This window comes from Pimephales promelas, chromosome 12, assembly GCF_988280905.1.
Source record: "Pimephales promelas chromosome 12, fPimPro1.hap1.1, whole genome shotgun sequence".
Classification (NCBI taxonomy): Eukaryota; Metazoa; Chordata; class Actinopteri; order Cypriniformes; family Leuciscidae; genus Pimephales; species Pimephales promelas.
In genome coordinates this window covers 11,362,101-11,384,675 of record NC_142780.1, presented here as the reverse complement: position 1 = coordinate 11,384,675, position 22,575 = coordinate 11,362,101, and the positions used below count along the sequence as shown (strand labels likewise).

General features: G+C 37.8%; 1 protein-coding gene across 7 annotated transcripts in view; it reads right to left on the bottom strand.

Annotated features, from left to right (window-relative positions):
- Positions 1 to 22,575, bottom strand: part of triob (trio Rho guanine nucleotide exchange factor b) — a 219,864-nt gene that overhangs the window by 19,186 nt on the left and 178,103 nt on the right. For all 7 annotated transcript variants that reach the window (XR_016145683.1, XM_089117483.1, XM_089117481.1 and 4 more), the window contains 14 exons: positions 18,982 to 19,265; positions 17,497 to 17,667; positions 13,175 to 13,270; positions 12,953 to 13,101; positions 8,934 to 9,000; positions 8,530 to 8,633; positions 8,366 to 8,435; positions 7,273 to 7,362; positions 6,075 to 6,167; positions 5,886 to 5,936; positions 5,624 to 5,701; positions 3,939 to 4,130; positions 3,650 to 3,830; positions 1,242 to 1,888 (listed from right to left, as the gene is read on the bottom strand). Coding sequence is in view for 6 of the 7 variants with exons in the window: in XM_089117483.1 (XP_088973609.1) it covers positions 1,242 to 1,888; positions 3,650 to 3,830; positions 3,939 to 4,130; positions 5,624 to 5,701; positions 5,886 to 5,936; positions 6,075 to 6,167; positions 7,273 to 7,362; positions 8,366 to 8,435; positions 8,530 to 8,633; positions 8,934 to 9,000; positions 12,953 to 13,101; positions 13,175 to 13,270; positions 17,497 to 17,667; positions 18,982 to 19,265 (2,273 nt within the window). In the remaining variant the exon portion in view is untranslated. The remainder of the gene's footprint in view (positions 1 to 1,241; positions 1,889 to 3,649; positions 3,831 to 3,938; positions 4,131 to 5,623; positions 5,702 to 5,885; positions 5,937 to 6,074; positions 6,168 to 7,272; positions 7,363 to 8,365; positions 8,436 to 8,529; positions 8,634 to 8,933; positions 9,001 to 12,952; positions 13,102 to 13,174; positions 13,271 to 17,496; positions 17,668 to 18,981; positions 19,266 to 22,575) is intronic.

Here is a 22,575-nt window from a genome sequence, read left to right as displayed (position 1 = left end):
ACGTTAGCTACAGCCTACATATACTAGGAAAAAGTGTCTCCGCTCTAACATCCTTCAGGGAAAGCATCGCCGCTTCCACACGTCTAACTCCCGGCACAGCATGGTAAACGTGTGCGCCGGTGATGCAGAATTGACCACGCAACACATGCTCAAGATCAACCTCTTGACAGCAGATGGACTCTGACACGGAGGGCATCGCAGGACAACAGCCACACTGACACCTGGTAAGTTAGCGTTGCAAACCCGCTCTCCACCCCAAACCACCACTGACTGTTCTACACAGCAACGTAACTTAACGTTACATGGTGTTGACGAGACGGGAATATGACGGCAGACATCGCGAACAATGTTTCTATGTGCAGTTTGTCAACATATAACATGAGACGTCGTCTTTTTGTCTAATTTCTGTACCTAACATTAGTCGTTCGCGGTCAAAACACTGGTATAAACACAGATTGATGTCGCGATTTTCAATGCCCAGAGCCTGTTAAACTTGAGCCAACCAACCCCGTGACGTCAACTGCACAATGGCGGCGCCCTGGCGGCGAAAGATACAAAGTTTTTTCTTTTTTTCTTCTAAATGTTTACATTTGTAATGTTCCTTATATAATTGTTGATTATATTGGAAATCCATCTTGTAAATGATGTAAACTTGATTCACTGCTTCATTTCCCCTTTAAAGTTCTATTGGTTAGGACGGAGGGAGGAAATCTAACCTTTCAAGACAACAAGAAATCAATATGGGAGTTTTGTGGCTTTTATGACCATCTATTTTCTAGTGGACTGCTAAAAGTTCTTGTTTCAATAGGAAATAAGCCTGCAGGGGATATGTGGATATTATTTTTTTAAATCTGTCAAAAAAGCCGTAAGCAGGTTAAAAAGAAAAAAAAATATGTTAGTAATTGTTAGTTAGCTGGTTTATGTGCTCCCAATGTTTGCATAATTCACGGGCTGTTAAGGAAAGGAAATCCTGCCAGTTCAAAGCAGATAGAATCAGCAGAAGATAGTCAATGGATGCACTGAGAAACTCTTGAGAAGTTATCCTGTTTAACAGTGTACATTGTTAGTTGCTCAGCACAGTCAAACCAGGCCAGTTAATATCCACAACAGCATGTGAAAATCCTCTTTTAGTTCCAGGACAAGGCACAATTACACTCCCCAGCGGGTTAGTATGAAGCTGGAGGTGGAGGTGAAGTAGGACTAGGCCTCACTGAAGCCAGGAGCTAGAGTTTGGCTCTTACCCCATTGCTGTGAGTGGAGTGCAGGGACTGCTCACTGGTGGAGGAGCAAGTACTGATGCGGTCCAACTCCTTACTGTGGGCCGAGTGCCTGCGAGTCTGACACTGGTTGCGACTTAACGTGTCACTCTGCTCTGTGTAAGAGCCGGGCCTGCCAGTGGGAGAAGCTGGCATCGAGACCCAAAAAGGGGAACCCTTCTGGGCTTGGACGCCTGGTGTGAAAGGTATAAAGTTCTGAGGGTTCAAGGGGGAGAGAATGGGTGACGGCACTCTTAGACGAGGCTTCGTTAGGGTAAGAGACTGGGACGCAACTGGAGTTCTTGGAATAGGTGTCCCTGTTCGGGCTTCCTCACGTAGCTCCTTCAAGGGGCTCTCCAGGACCCGCATCCTAGGGACCTCACCGTTAAGGTCCTGGTCAGGAAGAGGGCACGTACCTGAAGTGCGGTCATCTGGGGTGGGGGCGTGGTGGTGCTGCACAGGCTGAGGGAGACGAGAGGAAGGTTGAGGGATTCGGGAAACTCGGGATCGGGAGCCGCAACCGGGACCCATGGAAGAGCTGCTGCTGCCCCCTGGAAGTCCACTGCTGCTGGGTCCTCCAAGACCGCTTGCTCCAACATGGTTACGTTGGTATTCAATGGGTGAAGTGAGTGCTGAGTGGACAACAAGAGACAAGTAGTTTAAATACTATAACTCAACCATCCTGTCCTGTCCTGCTCCCAGAGGTCCACTATTCTCCAGTCCTATTTAGGCCCCGTCCACACGAAGACGCGTTTCGCTGTATACGTATAAATTTTTTATCGTAGTGGCGTTTCGTCCACACGGATCCGGCGTTTTGGGAGAGTGAAACCGGATCCCAAGGTGGATAAATCTGAAAACGACACCCTTGCGTTTTCGTGTGGACGGCCAATCCGTATATTTTGTGAAACGATGATGTCATCACCCCACGTGTCGACTAGTCAGACAACAACAACTGCCGAAATGCTTGTATAATAATATAATATAATGCGGCAGAAACTTCTGAGCCTCTTGTATTCCTTAATTTATTATTTACTTGAATGTGTTTTTCTTTTTTTAGGCCTATACAATTTTTTCGTATGCTGCTAGTAGGTTAAGCGTACGTGTTATATCCATTAAAGAAATGTATTTAGTTTAATATTTATGTTTAAATACGTTTTTTTTTTTATTGAATCTATGTTGATTATGAAAAGTGAACCGCGTGCATTTGCGCAATATCGGGAGACCTAATTTTGGCCACATTAAGTTTTGTTTTGCATAAAGCCCTTCTTTGAAGTGAATTTCGTTTTATTTATATATATAAAAAAAAATTACAATTTTTTTTATAAATTGTATATTTATTGTAATAAATATTTCATCAACTAGTTACCTGGATTTAATAAAAGAAGCACATATAGGCTATAGCAGAATATCAGGACATGGACGTCCCAGCGCGATATAACTTGCATTGCTCTTGAACTGGAGCTCGTCTCATGAACCGAAACTCAGAAATATATAGAAATTTTGAAATGTCTACGTTTAAACAACACTGACAAACAACAATTAAAAACGAACAGAAACAGATACTCTCTCTTATAGCCTAATCCGTATGAAGTGCATTAGCCTACGTTACCCCAAAGGCGCGTTCACAATACTGCGAAGTGGCGAGTCAGCATCATCAACTTCCTCTTTTTAGTCAAGAATGACACAGAAAACATTAGTTTATTAATAAACAATTCAAATGTCTATACATTTGACACATTCGTTACTTTTGCCGGTTCTTTGTGGCAAGCTTTCTGAGTCCGCAAACTAATCGAATATGTACCAGGCAATTTATGCTTTTTCAATAAAGTTCTTGGTAAAAAAGAAAATAAGCAACTGTGCGTAATATTATTTCATAGCCTTTTATTTTACTGCCTACAGTGTGCAAGGTTTTATACGCATGCTCTAAGTCTTCTTCTCACATTTTAATTGGATATCTATGGCAGAATTACAGCGCCACATACTGGTCTTGGGATGCCTACTACATCGTTTTCAGTCGGTTTCAGTGGTTTCATGTGGACGCAGATATTTTTCGAGACGCCTCCGTGTTTACGGACCTTTTTTTAGAACGAGGAAAAAAAAATCGGATAGGGAAAGCTCTGGTTTCATGTGGACGAGGCCTTAGACACACCTGAAACAGCTAATCAGTGTGTTTTGGGGCAGCTTGGAGCTAAACTATGCAGGACATTGGCACACCAGGAGCAGGATTGGATACTCCTGGTCTAAAGCAACATATAGTAAACATATTACAGGAACAATCCCACAGGACCAACTTGAGGTTAAGATTTGTTTGTGGGGCTTAACACCAACAACCTTTTGGTTTACAGATATTTAACCAATAACCTCCTTTGTTGGAAACTCTAAAATTGCATTACCATTGAGGAAGTTTCTCTGGTTTTCCAGGATGCTGCTGATCTGCTGGATCCAGGCCTGGGAAACCATCCGGTTGGCAGAATGGAGGACATAGTGTTCTATACTGCCAGTTGATGACCTTGAGGTTAAAATAAACTTACAAGGGTCATTGTCAGGACTCTCCTCTAGACCCAACCAACTGACCTGCAGAGTAGAGATAGAGATAGACAACAGAAGAAGAATGAGATGAATGATATGTCTTTAGTTGCTATGATCACAGTGTTTTCAACAGCAGTGGTTCTGTCAACACACCTTTATGCTGTTCTTAAACAGATAACCTGGCATAGAGAAGCCCTTCTTCTTATCCAGAGGTTCACTGAAGATAACTATTTGCTCAAAGAGGAAGACGCGCCTCTCCTTCATGCGAGAAAGGAGACCACCGTCCTGGTCTGAGACCATGAAGGTGTCCTGGAGAATCAGTCGGCCCTGGGCTACAATTTTACCCTGAACACAAACAGAAAATTAACAATGTTCAATCCACAGACAAGTTCAAACTCCCTAGCATGTGCAAACATACCACAAAAAGTACAAAACTCTAATAAAAAGTATTAAATGAAAATGAGACTCTTAGTAATCCATCCCATGGTAAAGGCTTATTTACATTCAACGTGTGGTCACATTTACATTACACATTAACACAATTTCGCATGTGAGATGAAATACAGTAATTTCAATAGGAATCAACATGATCTGGAATTTTGATATTTTCCCTATTTCACAACAGGTTCAAGTTAGCCATGTGGATTTGCTGCGTTAGCAAACAGAAAACTGCTTTGTTTGAAAAAATGTTGTATAATAAAAATCAGTGTTGTAGTACTCGAGACCATATTTTAATGGTCTTGGTCTTGTCATGGACTCGGAAGTAGCCGGAAGTACAGAATCAAAATCGTCCGACATCGTTGTTTTTCCTTTTAATTCCTTTTTTTGTAAACGGTGTTTGAGTTAGTTTGCACGTTCAACCTATGCGTTCAACTTGTAAACACTGACTCTGTACTTCCGGCTACGTCGCCCGTGACCTTTTGAACGTAATTACGTAATACGTGACGTTGCAAACGCGCCTCACAGAATACAGCAAGGCTAGCATTTGTCCTTTGAAAAGTTACATTTTTGGAATAAGTTTTGAAATAACCGATCGTTTCGCATGATAAGACCCTTATTCATCGTCTGGTGTCGTTTAAAGACATTTGAAGCTGCATCTGAAACAGTTATTAATCGTCTTTTGATACTTGAACCATCCGGTTCCCATTGAAGTCCATTATATGGAGAAAAATCCTGGAATGTTTTCATCAAAAACCTAAATTTCTTTTCGACTGAGGAAAGAAAGACATGGACATCTTGGATGACATGGGGGTGAGTAAATTATCAGCAAAAGTTTTTTCAAAAGTGAACTAATCCTTTAACACCACCTACTATGTGGCCTTTTTACCCTAAACTGATCATATTTTTTAAACTCTAAGTAAATTCAGTAAAAAAAAAAAGGATTTCTCTAAGTAAATAAAAGTAAATTAGGTAATCAACCCTCACTGGTCTCGGTCTCGACTCGGACTCGACCGTCTCTGGTCTCGGACTCGACTCTCTATGGACTCGGTCTTGACTCGGACTCGACTCTCTCTGGTCTCGGTGTCGACTCGGACTCGAGTGAGGTGGTCTCGACTACAACACTGATAAAAATTGACAACAAGACTCTCTATGCAGTAAAAAATATTGTGTGATGCACCCATGTTTTTAAATTGGAAAGTCAGTGTTTTAGTTGCTCGGAGTGTGAATTTTGCCAGGCATCTAAACTCTTTCCAGGGAATGATGAAAATTCACTGTCATTCTTGGTTTGTTTTGTTGCCTTTTAGCTGAATCAGAATTAAAGGAATTACTGCTAATTTATGTACATACAACAGTTGATGGTAAACTAATTTTTTTGTAAAAAAGGAAATTCATCTTACATCAAATCCTTGGAGGCGTCCAACATTCATCATGTCATTGCAGCGTTTAGGAACAACACACATCACCTCTACCGCTTTCTGTGAGAGAGGATTCAGCAATGTTAACAACTACATTTTTAATTTTTCTAAAGAAAACATGATTGGTGCTTGCTTGTGTAACATTTGCCAGTGTATTACTAAGGTGTCGTGGGTCGTTACTAGGGTGTTGCTAGGTGTTTTTTAAAAGTTAATTACCAATCCATGTCTTAACAAATACACTCACCTCTAATTCTACAGTGTCCAAACCAGCCTTTTTGGAGAACTTAAGGAAATCCTAAAATGATGCAATCAGAACAAGGATGTCAGAATAAAACAAGAAACAGATGTTTTCTCAAAGATCATCCATGCTTCACATAAGCATGATAATACTAGAAAGAATGTCTACATTGCTTCTGCAATTTCCCTGGCTGACCTTCAGCAGAAGCTGGTATTTCATGATCCGCTGCACTGGTTTAATCAGCAGATCCGTGATCTGTAGCCTGTGGCCTAACCTCTGCTTTAATTCCTGATGAAGATGCAAAGAAAAGATGAGTGTGGTTATGAGTCTGTCTAACTTTTCATGACTCAGGTTTTAAATGTCAGGCAGGATGCACACAGTAGGCGTTTCTCAATGTCAAGGAAGGATCCTCGGAAGCCAGAATTTCGAGGATGCTACGTCATCGACGTCCGTCGAAGGACTGTTCCAATGTCGAGGATCCTCAGAATTTCAACCAAGGACTGAGTCCTTCGTTCGGAAAATATCCCATACACAGGAAAGGATGCATATGTGTAGCCTTCGCGCTCTTAAATCACCCACAATCCTATGCGCAGCTTTGCTGTCTTGTTCAAAAAATAAAAAAATGTCGACCGTTAGCGGAGTCGGAGTGATAACGGCAATATGCTTTCAAATGTAAGCAAGTATAATTTCAGTTTAGCCATTTATTTAATGTTTGTTAAACTATTTAACATATTGGCTCAAATTTGCTGAGGGGATTTAAAGCTGTTCCCTTTTACTGGTGATTAACTTTTTAATTTTTACTTCATAGCCTTTTTTGTTGGTCACATATTTTACAATTGCATGTGTTTTAACAGCTAACGTTAGATCATGTTGCTATATGGAGGTAGTTCTGTTAACTCCGGTAATATCGTTTTTGAATGAATAAACTCCTTTTTAAATCAATATTTTGTGTCAAATTATTGATTTATTTGGTAGGTAGCCATGTTATAAGTGGGAAAATGTATAGCGAGGCGGTTGTTACAGCGAATACAACCGGCTGATCAAGACCCCTCTGCTTTAGAGTTTGCGGGGTTGTATTCACTATAACAACCGCCTGGTTATACATTATCCCTTTATTTATTTATTTCTATGAGGACTGACAAGACAAAATAAGGACTGTCAAGTGTATTTAAACAGTGCAGTACACCGGCACAATTATTTTTGCAGCGCCGAAGCGGACCTTTCACTGATGTAATGACGCAATGACGTGCACTTGCTAGCCTGTTCCATTTACATGTTCTCCGAACGCTAAAGAGGACCCTTGCCTAGCCTCTGAAGGAAATGACTTGGAAGGACCCGTCCTGCCAAGGAAGTATCCTTGACATTGAGAAACACCTAGTGACTTGAGTCTTACCTCAAAATATGTGTCGATGTACTCTGAAACAATGTGCTCTGATTTAGGCTTGTTTTGGCAGTACACAATGTACATGTGCAGTCTTCGTTCCTGTAGTCAAAACAAAATTTCACACTCAGAATCATTATCCTTAATCATCATACTAAATAAACTATTAGTATAACTATAGAAACAAACTAGCAATGGAAACTAAAGGAACAAAGAAAACAGGAAATAAGAACATACAAACTGAGATTACACTAAATAAAACCAACACAGAACATCACAATCAGATTCGTTTATCTAAAGCCGTTCATTTTATAAATTACGCATTTTCTGACACTTAAAAAAAAAAAAAAAAAACGAAAATCTTTTGTGTAGTGGAACATAAAATACACACTTCACCTTTGAATTGAACACAGATGCACCTTGCTATTGTAGTTGTCTTAAGTCCTATTCGGACGGGACTAGTTTTCCAGGGGGTTGTAGAAAAAAAATTGTGTTTCACAGTAATTTGTGATTTTACCGAGTCTGTTTATCTCACACAATCTTTTTAAAAATTCCAGGGCAAATTATCTACTGCTTTTCGCAACGGTCCTCTAATCCAGACCGGATGTGAATGTCTGTGATTGCTGATATTGCATTATCCTAATGCTTCTCCACCTGCATTTTTTGACCTACCTGAGCTACCATTTGGCAAAATTAGTTTCAATATGGATGGTCTCCAGTGAAAATAACATTTTAAAATTAATAAATAGAGCCAAATTGCAGAAACATGCTAAGTAAGATACTTCTCTCACTTTTGCAAATGTATTATAAACAGCCACTGCTATAAACAGGTTTTTATAATAAATTCAAATTATATCAACAATAACAACAATTTAATAATAAATTAAAAGACATATATCATACGTCAAGCACAGCACATGATTTTCTGTTACGCCCACATCTAGAATAAAACACCCCCACCTCTGTAATAAACATGGTGATGTTAATCCAGACCAAATCGTACATGAAATCACAGATGGCGAGTGATAAGAATTGAATTCAAACATCGTTTCGAAAAATAGTCCCACCCGGATAGGCCTTTAGTAAGAGTGAAATCACATTATACCTGTCTGATAAACAGTGGTGCGAGCCTATCAGGATCCTCCAAGCACTTCTCCAGTTCACTAAGAAATAAGCTACAAAGAGCAGAGGTTTACATTAGCATTAATGCCAGAAAATTAAACTAGGGTCTTAATATGGAATTTGAGAGGATGCATCCTTTTCACATACTCTTTATGCCAGTCATAAATCTGGTGAATGTTCCCAAAGACAATCTTATCTTTGCCCTTCATGTCGTCGGGTACACCCTCCTCCTTCATCCTGCTTATGTAGCCCTGCAGGTGCCAGAACACACAAGTACAGTTACCATGTAGATAGTGACAGATAAAACACAGCATTCTGAATTACCAACAAATCCAAACCAATCTAATTTCCTTTCAGAGAGACACTCCTAACAGTGAAACAGATCATGTGATCAATTCACAACAAATTGTGTAAGTCCTCAATAGATATATACTACTACTGAACAAATAGAACTTAACCCTGACAGCAGCTGCCTATTGTGTTTGTGTTACAAGTGGTCACCATAGCGATCTCAGTGCGGTGTTTGTTAAAAGAACTGAATATAATCCCACCTCCACGACTGCACCAAGGTCTCTCACGTAGTCCCTCTCTGTCTCGACCAGTTCCAGCAGAACATAACTGGGGGGAAAAAAACAAAAAAAACAAAACAAAACAAAACATTAGGACAGATCTTTTTTTTTTTTCTCACATAGCTGCAACATAAACTTAAAATACTCCGTCATTAATGGTCATACAAATAAAATCAATACATGATTATAAACTATAGAGGGTCTTCTTTTTTGTGTGTGTACACTCTTATTAACATCAAGACCTTGTGTTTTTGTAAACTAAATAAAATAAACAGGGTGGGCTTTGAGCTCACTCTGTCTCCGCAAAAATCTTTCTGAAACGCGTCCGAAAAATGAACTGTAACTCCGTAAATACTTGTCACAGAGACACAAAGATTTCTCTTTATGAAGCTGAAATTCACTTCTTTTAAATGAAGTAATTTATATAAAAAAGCAACAATTCTCAGTTGATGTAATCTGTATGAAAAGAGAGAGATGTAAGTCTTTTTCCTTTCACCTAATTATAGCGTATGACGTGCTAATGTGACCCCGCCCACTGAGAGTGCGCGCTATAGAGCATCACAGTCCCGCCCACAGCCGGTGCCGGAAGTAAAAATTCAATACAATTTCTCCATTGACATTTGAGATATAAGCCATAAAAACGTAACCATAAATGGTAGACTTAAAACCAGCTACGGCTGTACTAAACGATTGTATATGCTCATATAAACGCCAAAAGTTCATGGGGCACTTACCTTGTTTTAAGATAAATGCCTTTTACTCGCGATGTATTGGATATGTACTTCATTACCCACAATCCTGAACAATCCCACAATCCAACAGTGATGCATCTGATTGGTGGAAGTCGTGTCACGTTGTCTGAAACCCCGCGAAGGTACGTGGAGACTGAAGATCGCGTGATGACGTAGGGCTAAGTTCATTGGTCACACTTCTGAGACGCCCGTGCGCCATTGGATGTGCAGTTGCCACAGCTTAGCTAATGAGCGAGCCAGATACTCAATGTTTTTGCATGTCGAGCTGCAAATGCATTTGCTTCAGTAAATCGAGGAAAATGAGTTTCCCTGCTCATTCACTATATAAAATTCACTGGAGGAAAAAGTTCACACTCTTTCACGGTGGCTTTCAGACGACTTCACTGAGGCGCGGTGGTTTATGGGAGGAGTAGTTCCTTTGCTCGGAAATGAAAATATGTACACAGGCTTGTACCCTCGACTTTTTTTGGATTTTCTCTTCGTTTTTTCACTCGAAATGATGTGTTGTATGCTTATGAGTTCAGCCGTAGCTGATTATCCTCAGACATGCTCTAATACTCTTTAGATATGGATTTTACAAAATGTCAATGGGAGAAATGAATGGGAAATTTACTTCCGGCACCAGCGCTCTCTCGGGCTGTGGGCGGGACTGTGATGCTCTATTCAAACGCTAATGTTAAGGCAAGCCATGAAAACGCCCACATCAGCTGGAGATAAAACATCCAGTTTATCACAAATCTAACATTTACCTCGTGTTGCTGCGCTGTGAGGAATAATACTGACATTATAATGGAAAAGTTACCTCGGTTACCTGTTTCATTTCGAGAAGCACGGATTCAGCTGATGTAAGTCATTTATTCTTAAGTGCTTTGTTCTAATCGCGTTATTGAATAGTGTCTGTAAACTGCACAAAGACTGTTTAAATATTAAATGCGCGCGCAGTTTGTTCATTCACTTTCGCTCCTACATTAGTAAGATTATATAGACTACTGAGATTTGTTTGAACGAACGAACGCACAGATGCATAGCCAAAAAAAAAACAACAAAAAAACAAGATGGCAGGTGATGTGAAAAGAAAGATTCAGTATCTATAAAATATATTTCTAATTAAGAAATCTATATTTGAGGGTGCTATGCATTTTTTGACGCTAATTATAGTACTCTACAGGAAAAAAAATGCTGCCTATGCACACTTTTACATGACATTTATTGCATTGATTATGTTCAGTGTAACAAGCTGTTCGCTGTCAGTTACAACTTGTGTGTGAGTGATGTGCAGTGGTCGTGCTAATGGTTTGTCAGAGCAGCGTGCTTTTATTGACTTGCGCAGTTTTATTCTCACACTTTGAAAGTATGTATTACAAGCTGTGTTACTATGAGGAATGTTTACCCTTAAAATGTACATCTGTATGCACTACGGGGTACTTTATCTGAATGAAATACATACATCTCATAGACAGTAAAAGAAATGGACAGAGCGATCTCATTGGAACTCCATTGAGACGATTGAAGCCCGTTTTTGGCGATTTTTTAGCACTTTCGTCCCTGACGCACAGACTCAAACAGAGCTTGACTACGTAGATGTGACGTGAGTGACCCGTCTGTCTTCTAGTGCTGTGGCATAAGAAATCTGAATCATTCCCTTCCGAAACATGCAGAGGCGGAGAGTGAGAAGGAGACAATTTTGCTAGGTATTCTGATTAATTATTTTGTCATTTTGCCTCCACGTTTCCCCTATTGCGCGCGAGCTTCTCCTCCTATCCATACGGTAATCTGAGCGTGGGCATGACGCAATCGTTAGCCTACTTTCACTAAAACTGCTTCTACAGGGCCATAACATAAGCAGGTAATGAAGCAATTTATACATTGTCGTGTTTCTTTAGAAATAAATAAAGGACAATTGGGGTCTTCAAATGCCTCAGATGCAAAGTTATTCGCGGTCAAAGTGACGCCAAAATGAATGGGAGTCAATGGGAATGCTAACGCAAGTGAAGTTCTGCTACAAGATGTCAGCTCCCGCGAGGCTTCAACTTCCGGTCGATGGATTACCCCCTTGATACATCTCTCTCACTTTTGCTCACATGCTAGCGATTAACCCTCAGCATGCCAGTGTTGTAACGCATGCCATAGGTTGCCAACCCCTGCCTTAACCCATGTAGTCATCTTATATTACCCAGTACCTTCTAAGGTAACTACACTGTAAGTACACAGTGCAACCATAATATTTAGTGACAGTTTATCAGGAAACAACGATTTTGTTCTCTGTGCTTTATTGGCAAATGTTGTATGTGATATTCCTCGTTTGCGTATCAGTTAAGTAGTTAAACTTTGGATGGAAACATACTGTAGCTAATGTTCCTCAATGCATTGAACTCTATGGAATAAATCTTCAAGCTACAGCTAACTAAATCCAATGTAAAGTATTATAATGTGATGCTCAAAGTTCAGACTGTAGCTTTGACCCAGTTTGCCACTAACATTTAAAGCAAACACAATAATTTCAATTAATAATAAATTAATTAAATTTTTAATTAATAATAAAATAAGGCAATTTGCACGATACATCGCAATGTACAACCAATATTCTAATCTAAACGATCCTGTACCTATCTTAAATTAGTTATTGAACTAATTTAAATTCAAAAAGAGCAAACCAAGACAGTAAGGAATCATAAAACGAGTCCCTCGTGTCTAAAGATTTATTTTGACTTTTTATGATGCATCAAGTCGGTACAACCCTTTTCTGTCTCGTTACCTCTTTCATCTTCTTTTGCTCTTTTTGCCATTTATGTATGGGCCAGTCATGTTTTTGTGAAACTTCTATGCTACTATCTGCAAAACTTTTTCGTGCAAAGGTCAAAGTGTCAACACTTGTGTTGAGATATGAAGCCTTAATGTGATTCATATTCCAAGTCAGTCACAGATTTCGATTTTGGTGCTGTCTTAGGGCCTGTTCACATATCGCGTCTTTTGCGCGCTCAAGTTTGTTATTTCAAATGTAGGCGCGCTCATAATGGAAGCGACGCGGTCGCGGTGCGACATGCTCGTTTTTTCCAAGCGCGTCCGCGCCGCATCGAGATAAAAACATCCGCAAGCGCACCATAAGCGCACAGTAGGTCACATGACAAAAACCCAGCATTTTCTACGCGTTTTTAGGCGCTATATGTGAATCCGGCCTTAATGCCCATTTACACCAAGAACAAAAACTATAAAGAGGAAATATCTGAGGGAAATAAGAGAGGGACGCACTGTCGTCTCTTGAGGAAGCCAGTCTTGCGTTCATCCATCTCATCGATGGGAGAGGAGGAAGACAGGAAGGAGTTATCCGATGGGATGCAGGAAGGACTACTGCTATCTCTTTTCTCAACAGGGAGAGAACTGGGCCTGTCCTCCAGACTCTGAGAGAGAAAAACGAATTTAGTGGACAATACAAAAATATTCAATGTGAAAAGATGGGCTGGGATCTCCTACCATTTTGCTCTTGACGAGTTCCTCAATTGCGCTGACCAGTTCAGCTGCACTCGGTGTCTCTGAACTGCTGGGACGCCCAGACAGACGGGAGGTAGCCTATGTAAAAAAGAAAACAAGTGACAATATTTAGAATCTCACAAAGGTAGGAATATCATAATTGTTGTGAATTTCACCAAAAAAAAAAGGCTTAGCCTTGTTTCCACTGTTTATTTTTTTTTTCTTGTTTCAAAAGGGATATACCGATTACTCATTAATTGATTATTTATTGGCGGTTAACTAAGTGGTCTAAATTGCATGTTAAATGCCCTACCTGTCTTTTCCCCCATGAGGACTAGTTTATTAAGTGGAGTGACTTCCCTTTTGGGTTACATAATTGACTAGACTTCAATATTCATTTATTATGTGAATCTGCAACGATGCTCACCGTTGTAGTGTTCTGACACTGAAGGCGGAAACATTCCATTCCAAATATGGTAATGAGTGTGGTATCTGGATTCGCCAGCCAATCAGGGGCTGATTTCAGAGTGGTAGGGGCTAATATGGGGGGGAACGGAAGTAGGAACTTTGGTTTGGAAGATTTGGGTTGTTTTGGGTAAAGAGTAAGTGCATATATGGCCCACCACATGTGAGCGTACACACAAATACTCCATTAAAAAGCACATAAAGGTCACGGACAGAAGGGCTTTCACAGGCTATAACAGTCAGAAGGCTACTGAATCTGTGCCTCGAGTTCTGGCAAAGCGCAACTGAGGACGTGTGGAGTATTCAGACAAATTAATGAACAAGAAGGAAAGATATGCAAGGATGAGGTATGAAAATAGAAAACGACTGAATAAAAGGAAAGAACAGGAGATGGCTGGAGGAGAGAAGACTACATAGAGAGATAAGGAAACTGAGACAAAACAGAGGCAGAACAGAAATCAACATAATGCTGGAGAACATTAAGAAACAAAGAGAAAACAGACAGCAGTTAGAGATGCCTGACAGAGACCTCATTGGTCTTCTTCTAAGCTATCATTACCATAGGTTAAAGTCAATATGAAATGGCATTTGCAACACATTTTGCTTTCATAATGTGAAAAATGTCGGTTCGTTTTGGTTGTACGGAAAAAAAATAGTCACTGTTCTGTGGAAAATCATGAAATCAGTTCAGTCAGATCATCAATTATTAAATGAGTTGATTTAATATTAAAAAGCAGTTCTGCGGAAAAAGTGATGTCATCGATCAAGCTCATTTCAGTTATCAACCAATAGTGTCTGTGCAGGCAAATCAATAATATTGTTGATTTGACCGGACTGACACAAGGTGACATCAGCCAAAACGCAATGTCATATTGAATCGGAGCAGTGGAGCAAGTTACATTTACACTGAACAAAATCATCAACGCACCACTTTTGTTTTTGCCCCCATTTTTAAAAAGCTGAACTCAAAGATCTAAGACTTTTTCTATGAACACGAAAGGCCTATTTCTCTCAAATATTGTTCACAAAATCGTTGTTAGTGAGTACTTCTCCTTTGCCGAGATAATCCATCCACCTCACAGACGTGGCATATCAAGATGCTGATTGACAGTGTTGGGGAAGCTCCTCTGTATTTTGACAAGCTACAAGCTACTCGTAAGTTAATGTAGTTAAACTACAGTCAAGCTACCCTTTTGGAAAAGTAGTTAGCTACACTACAAGTTACTAAGTAGCTAGCTACATTGAAACTACTTTTGCTTTTTGAACAGCGTATATTATAAATAACTGAATAAGTGTCTGAGGAATGTTTTAAGTAAAATATTTAGTGTTTAAAACAATGCAATACAATTATAATTTCAAAGAGTATTGTTTATTACACACAACACTCAAATATCTCAGACTGTTTGTCAAAAGTGCAAAATTGCAACAAATAGCCTTCAACATTGCAAGAACAAAATATAAATCCAACGTAAATTGCATGTAGAATATTTTCTCAAAAATACCAATTGAACTTGGACAAATAAGGCCATGGGTTATTAACGTTAGTTGTTTCTCCATCCTCCATCATGGATAATCGTAATATGGGAGTGTAAACCCTTCTGTACGTCAGTGAACCATTAGCTGCAAGATGTGTGATTAAACAACAGGTGGCGGTAGTGGCAAAAAATGTGTTTGTAATCTAACAAGAAGAAGAATATCCTTGCATCGCGCTTACTGATGGGCGATACCACCAGAGAATGTCTAATTGAAGAGAATTGGCACTGGCTGGTTACTTCCGGTTTCTGGACTGGCTGCAGTAACACGTCTCTGTCCATGCGGGGGCGCTCGTGGTCGAGTGCAGAATGAATGGGAGTCAATGGGGTTTCACCCCCAGAAATCCACTTTTCTCAGGATGTAATTTTTGGTCAAGTAATTTGAAAGTTGCATTTAAAAGGGAGGGCTAAGATAATACACTCAGCTGAAGATTGCATTTTTAAGTTCACGTATCTGTTCTAAAAATCCGTTCAAAAATGTGATGACGTCACACAATAGCAGAATGCTAGCGTGTTCCGGCCAACAACGGCCTAACCTGTAAGAAATCAAAAGGACATAAGTACTCGTTCATTCGACTTTTGGCCTATAATCTTGCGGAATCAACAATAAAATATATGTTGATTTAACGACAAGCAGGTGAAAGAGACACATTTAGCCGTTTAGCCCCATAGACTCCCATTCATTCTGCACTCGCCCGCGATCACCTCCAGTGGAATTCTAATGGAACTGCAACCAAGAGGATACACAATGGGGCTAATAGGAAGTGCCAAGGCTCTCCGTTAGACGGGCTCTGATACCACTTATTTTGTTTTCGATACGATACAGATACTTTTGAGGCCAGTATCGTCGATACCGATACTTCTAAACTGACCTTTTAACTAGACCTTTCTTATATTATTGAATTACTAAGATTAAATGGGTAATAATACCCATTAAACATTATATTAGAAAGACATTTTAACATTCAATATGCCTTAATTCGAATTTATTAAATTATATTTTGATTCACACGTGGTTAAAATGTTTACTTGTTGTGGTAACCATGGCAATCTACAAAATATTATAGACCATTTCACAAGATGTAAACAACACTGGTCCAGAAACACTTCCTGTTTCAGTTTGTAACTGTTTTCTTTATTTCACATGTAAAGAAAACATCTTAAAGATGTTTGTTTAACTTTTTGATTCAGTTTTAAATGTTCTGTTGGTTGTATTTAACCCAGCTTTTATGTAGTGTTAAAAAACTGAAACAGGAAGTGCTTCTGGACCTGTGTTGTTTACATCTTGTGAAATGGTCTATAGGCCTATTTGAACTATGGTCACTGTAATGTTCAATTTCATAAGGGACTGTCAGTGAAAGGCTTTTGCACCAATAAAATGTAACCTTTTTATTCTGACAGTGTATGATTTATAATAAAATTAGTTACAGAATAGAACATCAGTATGAATTTTTAACATTCAATTTAAAACAACTATGTAGGCTACAATTTGTTTATTGTGAAATACCTCAAACATTTATTTTTCTGTCTTCTATTAAGCATTGTTTGAATCACTGATTAATCTAATGATCATTTTTAGATCAGTGGTCGGAATGAATTGTTGGCAGTGTGTGAACGCTCTCTGCGATTGATTGGTTCTGACTTGCAGCATTTGTGTGTGTTGTTCAGATAAGCAGCGAAGTGGTTCTGATACACAATTATCACTAACATAGGTTATTCATCCAATTCAATGCATTTTGTAAGCATTAGATTTCTTGTCAAATAAACAAAATTACTGGTAGAAAAAAAAAAACCCTAGTATCGATTTTTTCATTTGAGTATCGATACTTTCGATACTCGACGTCAATATCGATATATCGATACTTCGTATCGATCCGCCCATCACTATTCGCTCTGATTCGTGCAGACAAACGCAATGTAGCTTTTGCTCGCGCCATCAGAGCTACTGCCAAGCTACTGAAAAATGTAGTTAAGTTAGCAGCGTCGCTACTTGTAGTAAACTACTCCCCAACACTGCTGATTGACAGCATGATTATTGCACAGATGTGCCTTAGGCTGGCCACAATAAAAGGCCAAGTACATGTAACATACTGTACTGTATGTAACAAGGACACTGTAAAATAAAGTGTTACCATATACTGTATATATATAGATATATATGTGTAAAAGAATGTGTAAGAGAACCAAATGAGATTTCATGTTGACTTCATGAAAAACAATGTACTTCGTTTAGTCCAAAATAAAAGGTTTCAAAAAAGTAATGTAATCTCAAATCAAAATGGATATCAAAACCCATCCATGTTGATTTGGTGACGCTTCAGGAGTTACCTTGTCCTCCTGGGAGTCCTGATGCAGAAGACTGTGCTGTTGGATGGCCATAGGGGGTGGAAGGGGAACCGAATCTGGCCCTTCCTCTCCCTCCTCTTCACCACAGCTCTGCATCCCTGAGGAGGAAGACTTAGACAGAGTGCCACTGCTCAAGCCCTCATTTCTCATCCTCTGTGAGGACAGAAGAGAGAGAAACAGAAAGAAAGAAAAAAAAAAGAGAGATACAAATTGTTAAGCTATGAAACACATTGGCAGCTGCGGCACATTTTTATACCAAAATATCACTAGCGGAAGCGCTGCACTGTATTTATAACTGCTCTACACTGGAAACCACAAGACATAAATAACACTTAGACAGTTACAAATCATACAGCGCAACACTTAAAAACACACAGTATGCTACATTTACTTCTGCCTTTCATTGACGTTTCAAATGCATTTACCAGGATAGGAGTGGCAACTAACAAACTACCATAGACATTTACTTGTCTGCAAACTGTTTTAACCCTTTTCACTGTTGCAAACTTTTTTTTAAAGTTAACAATTGTATAGATAATTGAATATACCATTCAAAAGTGTGGTGTCTATGGGATTTTAATGTTTTTAAAAGTCTCTTATACTTTCCAAGCCTGCATTTATTTGTTCAAAAATACAGTGAAAACCGTGTAATTTCATTACAATTTACTATTTGATTGAATTTTTAAAATTTGATGGCAAAGCTAAATTTTTTAGCAGCCATTACTCTAGTCTTCAGTCACATGACCCCTAAAAAAACCATTTGATATGCTGCTTTGGTGCTTGATTAACATTTATTATAATTATTTAATTTTTTTTGTGTGGAAATCCTAATACTTTTTCAAAAAACAAAAAAGCAAAAAGCAAAAATGTATTTGAAATATGTGTGTAACAATATCAAATGTACTGTAACGTTTGATCAATTCATTTATCCTTGCTGAATTAAAGTATTAATGTCTTAAATTTACATTTTTATATACAAAATAATTATATACAGCACACACAAATATATTATGTAAACACAGACTTTTATTTTGGATGCGATTAATCGCAATTAATTTTTGCACAGCCCTAATATATATATATATATATATATATATATATATATATATATATATATATATATGAAGAGTTCAGATGCAAAAGCCTCTAAATGCCATTTGAAATTTTCTTCTTTAATGATGATTTGTATCAAACTTGTATATTTAAGTTCAGTAATTTCACTTAAATAACAATTAATTTAAGTAAAATCACTGAACTTAAATATACAAGCTTGATAACATTTCAAATTGCACTTAGAGGCTTTTGCATCTGAACTCTTCATATATATATATATATATATATATATATATATATAAATATTTTATTATTATTATCATTTTTTTTTAACTGATTCAAGCATCAAGCTAATACATCTGACAAAAGCAATATGTTTGTGTGTGCTATTCTATTGGTTTTCTGGTCACCAACCTCCTCTATGGTCTCATCTTGTGGTGTGGCGGCACTGTCATCTGAGTCTTTCTGTGAGCCGGGTTCTGCGTTCTTGCGAACATCTCGACTCTTCTTGTGCTTGTGAGCGAGTTTCTTTACGTGGCCGTCAGCTTTGCCACTGCTGAGTCGTCTGACGGGACTGGTCAGCCACTTGCGCAGAGTATTGCCGGGCCGTCTGGGTCCAGGAGAGCTCTGCAAATGACCCGGCTGCAGCGTGGCACTGCCCGAAAGTCCTCCTTCATTACTGGACACCGAGAGCGTGTCTTTAGAGAGAGAAAGAGAGACAAGTGGCATTTACATGTATTGCTGGGGCTAGTCAGTGTTTTTTTTTTTTCACTAAAATGCTGAAAAAAAAACATTGATCACAACTAACATGAGTTTATAGCTGTGTAGTCATAAAATAGTGAATAAATTGTTTACATAATTTACTAAATAATCTGCACGTAAATAAACATATGATACAGACATGCAGCACACGTAGGAATGAGCAAAAATATTTGGATACTTTTGGTCACTTTTACATTTTGATTATGACTTTGGTCACAAATAAAATGTCTAAATGACATAATTAAATCAAGTGGCATCACCAAAAACAAAAGGTGGCCAAAATGAACTACTTATTTTTGCATGGCAAGGATATTTTTAGTAGAAGTCAGTGATATAATCTCAAATAAAAAAAAATAAAAAATAAGTATAGTATAGCAAAACAAGAAAGTTATGTTTCCAATTTGGCTTACATCATAGATTCTTTTAGAATTTAAAACCTAACTTTCTTTTTGGGAAATTTAGCTTGAAAAAGCGTGCTTTCTGTATTTATTTTAAATAAATGCCATTTATTTTGTTGTAAAACACATTTTTTTATATATCCTTTAAATTGTCTAAATATTTTTGGGGCCACTATACATAATCATTTCTCAAAACAGGATTACTACAACTGTACCACAGTTAACTGTATTATAACTACGTACAGTAGCTACATATACGTAACTAATAAACACATATTATGAATACACTTAATACCTAAAAAGATATAAAGTATATTTTATCAGTTGTTAATTATTCTGGGGTTTATTGAGAGGTCTAAGAGTGTGAGTGTTTTTTTTTTTCACCACAATGATGATAATCATAGCTCTACTTTTCACTTCAGAAGGGTTTCTGTGTTCAGCCCTCTTCAAAACTGAAACTGCAGAACCCTCTTAAAAGACCTTGCTCTGCTCCTCAGAGAGTATGTCCTTACATAAAGCTTGCATAAGATATTCTTTTCAAGTCTAGTGATGTGCATAAGAAAGGCATTCAAGGCCTCTGATGAATGGTTTTCAGGGGAGGAGTGGAAAAATCAAGAGCTGATAAATAAATCTTTATTGACTGTCACTCTAAAAATACATGTGCAGTCTATACCTCGGGATGACACTATTTCCTTCAGTAGAGCTGCTTATAGCTGAACTGACATAATTAATGAACTTTACTGAACTGAATCAAAACTGAACTGACTTGAGATGGAAGGCTCATTGTGGCTTATGGCCAATGTCCAATGAGAACCATCTGACTGACATGTAAAGTGACCACTCACAGTTAGTTCTTTTTTTTGTGCGCCGGTTTTTAGGCGGGTTTATCGAGCGCGTGTTGATTACCGTCTTCATTTATAATATTCACAAACCTTAAATAAGTCAGTTTAACACAGAAATGTTGATTTTTACAAAGTCAACATAACTTTTCTGAAAAAATTCTTCTGACTGGAAAAAGTTGTGACTACTTGTACATAACAGCTGTCGATATGATAGTGAATAAGAAGATCAGATCAGATGAAGATGAATTCAAAGATAAAAGTATTTAATTAAACAAACTCCACAAGTCCACAAGTTACGTAACAGCGTTTGACACACAAATAATAACCGACAATCAAGGCAGAGAAACAAGGAACTTAAATACATACTGATAACGAACTAAAAGACTAACAGGTGTGATGATGATCAGATGAACTGCAATACTAACTAATGATGGCGGGAAACAAAGACAACAGGAAATAATGAGAAGCAATTTTCCTATATGATGTTCCTTAATATATCAGTTATGGATTGTGGTGTGTTTTTCCTGTAATAAATCAATTTCTCCTGAACTTTGTCATTAAATTCACACCTGAACAATACGAGCCTTCATTGCCTCAGAAATGAGCCCTGTGTCGCCACCAGTCTCCTCATAGGAACCTTACAGTGATTTGTATAATTATTCCAAGATATAAATCATATATAAACATTGGACACTGAAATCGTAAAGAAAACTTTCTTTTTTATAGAAGTATTCCATTCCGTCCAACTATTTAATATTCCGTCCCAACTGAGGTAACGTCCATTAAATAGGATTACCTGAGGTGTTACAGATTGATGCTTTCTCATACCTTAAGCCTCTAACTCTAAATAGACTGATGGTTAATATTTAGAAAGATCTCGTCTGTTTCTCATGAGATCCGAATAAATAATAAAGACTCGCTCAAAAACACATGCACAGGTCCGCTTGAGAATCTTTATTAAAAGGATAGATAATGAAAATTGCGTCATCATTTACTCAGTCTCAAGTTGTTTCAAACCTGTATGAATTTCTTTCTTTTGAGAAACCAAACAGGTGATGGGACCCCATTGACTGCCATAGTTTTTTGTTTCATACTATGGGTCGCATCAACTGTTTGGTTACCCATTTCCCTTTTTTCCCTTTTTTTTTTTTGTAGAAGAAAGGACTTCATACAGGTTTGGAATTAGTTGATGCGATGGTGTGTAAATGATCACGCAATTTTTATTTTTGGGTGAACTGTTTAAGCAGAGCCCTGACCTATAGAGCACGTAAACACCAAAATACAGTAACATCTAAATCAAACAGCCTATAAACAAAAGCCAAATATTAGCACCATCATGAATTTATATAACTATGATATTTGGGCTAATGACAAATGACAGTGTCCAAGATTTAAAAAAAAGGACAAATGAAGAGTTCAGATGCAAAAGCCTCTAAATGCCATTTGAAATTTTCTTCTTTAATGATGATTTTTAGCAAACTTGTATATTTAAGTTCAGTAATTTCACTTAAATGGCAATGATAATTACCTATTAATTGTTATTTAATTGAAATTACTGAACTTAAATATACAAGTTTGATAAAAAATCATCATTAAAGAAGAAAATTTCAAATGGCATTTAGAGGCTTTTGCATCTGAACTCTTCATATTTAAACAAAATTTAAATCATTATTGAAACCATGATGGTTTCATATGGTTTAAAAAAAAAAAAAAAAAAAAAACATCTATACTACGGTATTTTCATGAAAAGTTAATTTTTGAATGAAGTCATTAAGTAAAAAGTACTAACCCATTGAATACATTTGAGCATATACATTGTGGCAATTATCCAGATAAAAACCTGAAGGTATGCATCTAAGGGTTCATTTAATTTGACAAAAATCATTAATTATAGATAGATTGCTTTATTGTCATTGTACAATTTACATACAATGAATCTCATTGTATCTCATATTCAGTCAGAAAAATGATTAATCATCAGCCTTGTCATTAAAGGTCAAATAAAA